Consider the following 4,419-nt stretch of genomic DNA (forward strand, 5'->3'; position numbering starts at 1 on the left):
CAGTCTTGTATCTCAGCCGCTTCAGTCACACTTTATTTTACGGTTCACTAATAAGACGAAACAAGCCGCACTTTGTATCAAATTAGACAAAAACTAGAAATAATATGTTCTTTATTAGACAGTAAACAAACACAGTTATACCCTAATTAGACACCATACACCTAAATTATGCTGTAATTACAAGCTGCATAATACTGTATTAGACCCAAATATATACTATACTAGAAACCAAATAGAAGATCTTAATACACTATTAGACACCATTTTACAAGATCATAGTCTCATTAGAAATCAAATATGCCAGTTAGACGCTATACTACCAAATTATGCTGTAATTAGACACCACATTTAATGCTACCAATGATCGCTTAATTAGACAACACAGGCTGTAATTAGACAAATGTATATTTTGGGTCTAATACAGTATTATGCGGCTTGTAATTACAGCATAATTTAGGTGTATGGTGTCTAATTAGGGTATAACTGTGTTTGTTTACTGTCTAATAAAGAACATATCATTTCTAGTTTTTGTCTAATTTGATACTGTACCCTAAAATAAAGTGCGGCCGCCTCTCTTTCCGTCCAGCTGGTTCCCAGACTCAGCTGGTCTGAGCTGCTGCTCCGTGGCGTTCAGGTCGTCCTGCTGCGACTCTCTGAACGAGTCATGTGACCGTGTGTATGCAAATGAGTTGGTTTTTTTGCTTCCGGAACCGAGAAATATGTCTTCACGTCTGAATACTTAGGGTCTGAATACTTAGGGTCTGAATACTTATGTAAGTGAGATATTTCAGTTTTTTTATTTTGGAGCTAATATCACCATTCATGTTCCTGACCCACCATACAGAGGTGTGAGGCGTGTGTATCAGTACTGCAGTAGTGTGTGTATCAGTACTGCAGTATGTGTGTATCAGTACTGCAGTATGTGTGTATCAGTACTGCAGTAGTGTGTGAGGTGTGTGTATCAGTACTGCAGTAGTGTGTGTATCAGTACTGCAGTAGTGTGTGTATCAGTACTGCAGTATGTGTGTATCAGTACTGCAGTAGTGTGTGTATCAGTACTGCAGTAGTGTGTGTATCAGTACTGCAGTAGTGTGTGAGGTGTGTGTATCAGTACTGCAGTATGTGTGTATCAGTACTGCAGTATGTGTGTATCAGTACTGCAGTAGTGTGTGTATCAGTACTGCAGTAGTGTGTGTATCAGTACTGCAGTAGTGTGTGTATCAGTACTGCAGTAGTGTGTGTATCAGTACTGCAGTAGTGTGTATCAGTACTGCAGTAGTGTGTGTATCAGTACTGCAGTATGTGTGTATCAGTACTGCAGTATGTGTGTATCAGTACTGCAGTATGTGTGTATCAGTACTGCAGTAGTGTGTATCAGTACTGCAGTAGTGTGTATCCTGAGCAGCTGGTCAGAGGTCTGCTGTTCGGTTTGTCAGAGCCAGACGCCAAAGAAGCCGTTTCCTCCACCTGCCGCTCTGCACTGCTGCATGCAGGTACTACTGCTGAGAATACTACTCAATATACTAATACTACTACTGCGGGTACTACTGTTGAGAATACTACTCAATATACTAATACTACTACTGGGGGTACTACTGCTGAGAATACTACTCAATATACTAATACTACTACTGCGGGTACTACTGCTGAGAATACTACTCAATATACTAATACTACTACTGGGGGTACTACTGCTGAGAATACTACTCAATATACTAATACTACTACTGCGGGTACTACTGCTGAGAATACTACTCAATATACTAATACTACTACTGGGGGTACTACTGCTGAGAATACTACTCAATATACTAATACTACTACTGCGGGTACTACTGCTGAGAATACTACTCAATATACTAATACTACTACTGGGGGTACTACTGCTGAGAATACTACTCAATATACTAATACTACTACTGCGGGTACTACTGCTGAGAAGACTACTACTGTTGTAAATACTATTACTAGTACTACAAGTACTACTACTGCTACTACTGTTACTATGGACGGATGGACGGACGGACGGACGGATGGATGGATGGATAATTCCTCTCCTCTTGTTGTCAGAGACCAGGAAGACGGCCAGTGGGATCATCTACACCAGGAAGCCGTCCACAGGCTCCGCCCACCTGCAGGGGGCGGAGCTCCAGCCGGACGGTACGATACTCAGATACCAGCTGGAGCCTGTAGGGTAGAAACAGAGCAGGGCACTCTTCATCTTCATCTTCATCTTCATCTTCATCATCTCCTGTGTTCTTGGTACATCAGTAGATGTAAATGATATTTCAGGGTTCCTACGCAGGTCTGGAAAGTCTGGAAAAGTATTAAAAATGAATTGGATAATTTCCAGGTCTTGAATAGTTATAGTATGGAAAGTGTTGCGGTTCAGGTCCGATACACACATGATTCTAGCTTTTATGTTGCTGTAGAGCCACTTTGAGTCCACAGGTTTTGTTGATGTGCAGAATAATGTTCAGATAGAGGGACGCTCTTATTACCCAGCCGCTGTCAGCTGCATTATATCAAATACCCACCAACATCACATCCAGTCAAGAACATAGGGTCTGGGAAAAATATGGACTTTTAAAATGGAAAGCGTGTAGGAACCCTGCCAATCATCTCACATATTCTGATATTTGTCTCTGTGAAGAACAATCTTCATCTATACAGTGATGTGACCTAGTTAGCAGGGGCAAGATGTCTGTCTGAGTAAATCATATTGAACACCAGACAAAATCTTCAAAACAAATCAAGGTCTGGAAAAAATATGGAATTTTTTAATTGAAGATGTGTAGGAACCCTGATATTTGATATTTATGTAAATGTTCAGCATGAGCAGATCCAGCTGGAAGCTTTTTACATGAGATCCTGCTGAATAAAGATCAGCTTCATTGATCAGAGATCAGTGATCAGGTCAGCAGGTCGTCACTGTCTGCACCCGTTCTTCTTCAGGGAGTCAGTAAAGTTCTTCTTCTTCTTCTTCTTCTTCTTCTTCTTCTCCTTCTCCTTCTTCTCCTCCTCCTCCTGCAGAGCCCACAGCCGCTCCAGAGGAAGACCAGCCTGCAGCCAAGAGAGCCAAGCCAGAGTAGAGCTGGAAACACCTGAAACACTGCATGAGACTGTGTCAGCTGATGTGTTACCATGGTAACAGCATCATTTGGGCTGGTAAACCATCCACACCTGAAACGAGGCGTGGCGGCCATGTTGGATGTGCTGAAGGTGGAGATGGAACAGGAAGTGGAAACTGAATCAGATTCAGCAGAGTTCAGTACAGAGACACCTGTCTGTCTGTCTGTCTGTCTGTCTGCCTGTCTGTCTGTCTGTCTGTCTGTCTGTCTGTCTGCCTGTCTGTCTGTCTGTCTGTCTGCCTGTCTGTCTGTCTGTCTGTCTGTCTGTCTGTCTGTCTGTCTGCCTGTCTGTCTGTCTGTCTCTCTGTCTGTCTGTCTGTCTGTCTGTCCGTCTCTCTGTCTGTCTGTCTGTCTGTCTGCCTGTCTGTCTCTCTGCCTGTCTGTCTGATGTTTAAATATAAAGTGACATGATGTTTTCCACATGTCTTTTTTCTTTGAATCTTTGTATATTTTGTGTATTGACTTCTGTTGACAGAACTGAGTCAGGCAGCATCTGATCAGTTTATTAAAACCTCAGAATATCAAATTCTATAAATAAAACGTTTATTTCCTGCTGTCTGTTTCCTTACCGAGTGTTTTTCTCACCAGCTGAGCTTCTGTAATATTGGAAACTCTCAGGTTGTTTTACTAAACTGAAACTAAGATGAAAATCTGTTAAAACAAATTGAACTAAACCTGTCTGGTTTAATGTTTTTTGTTTAATTTTTGAATTTTAAATTTTGGATGGAGATTTTTCAAGCGGTCCCAACGTTGAAAATGTACTGAAAAATTAATATAAATAAATTTTGTATTGTATTACACTGTATCTGTTCTGCAAACAGAAAATATCTGCTGTGAATAATCATTATACATTCAGAAAATACTAAAACTAAATAAAAACTAAAACGACCAAACTCACTGAGAATTATATAAAACTAAACTGAAGTTGAAATCAAATTTGCAAACTGTATAAAACCAAAAACTGGAGTTATTGATGATGGATTGATAGATTATTGGTGCTGTGGTGTAACGCTGCAGCCGGCCAGCAGGTGTCAGTGTTGCTCTGTGGACGGTCTGATCATCCCTCCCTCCCTCCTCCTCCTCTTCTCCCTCCTCCCTCCTCCTCTTCTCCCTCACTCCTTCCTTATTTTTTTGTTTTTCCTCTTCTCTCTCTTCACTCCTTTCTCATCCCCCCTCCTTCCTCCCCTCCTCCTTCATATTCCTTCTCTGACATTTCACCTCCTTTTCCTTTTCGAAGAAAGTCTCCCTCCTCTCTCCTCTTATTTTCTCCATCCCTCCTTCTTCTCTT

At 41.3% G+C, this 4,419-nt stretch overlaps 1 protein-coding gene across 1 annotated transcript in view; it reads left to right on the forward strand.

Annotated features, from left to right (window-relative positions):
* The window catches only part of LOC139664507 (ribonuclease P protein subunit p30-like), a 13,343-nt gene extending 9,658 nt beyond the window's left edge, over window positions 1–3,685 (forward strand). Inside the window, exons 5-7 of the mRNA XM_071543355.1 lie at window positions 1,414–1,493; window positions 2,071–2,160; window positions 3,034–3,685. Coding sequence (XP_071399456.1) covers window positions 1,414–1,493; window positions 2,071–2,160; window positions 3,034–3,092 — 229 coding nt within the window. The 3' untranslated portion in view covers window positions 3,093–3,685. The remainder of the gene's footprint in view (window positions 1–1,413; window positions 1,494–2,070; window positions 2,161–3,033) is intronic.
* The last annotated feature ends 734 nt before the right edge of the window (window positions 3,686–4,419 follow it).

The sequence above is a fragment of the Centroberyx affinis genome, unplaced genomic scaffold, assembly GCF_046629955.1.
Source record: "Centroberyx affinis isolate AG114_WGS23_722 - 3 ecotype Tasmania unplaced genomic scaffold, CSIRO-AGI_Caff_v1 ptg004297l_1, whole genome shotgun sequence".
NCBI lineage: Eukaryota > Metazoa > Chordata > Actinopteri > Beryciformes > Berycidae > Centroberyx > Centroberyx affinis.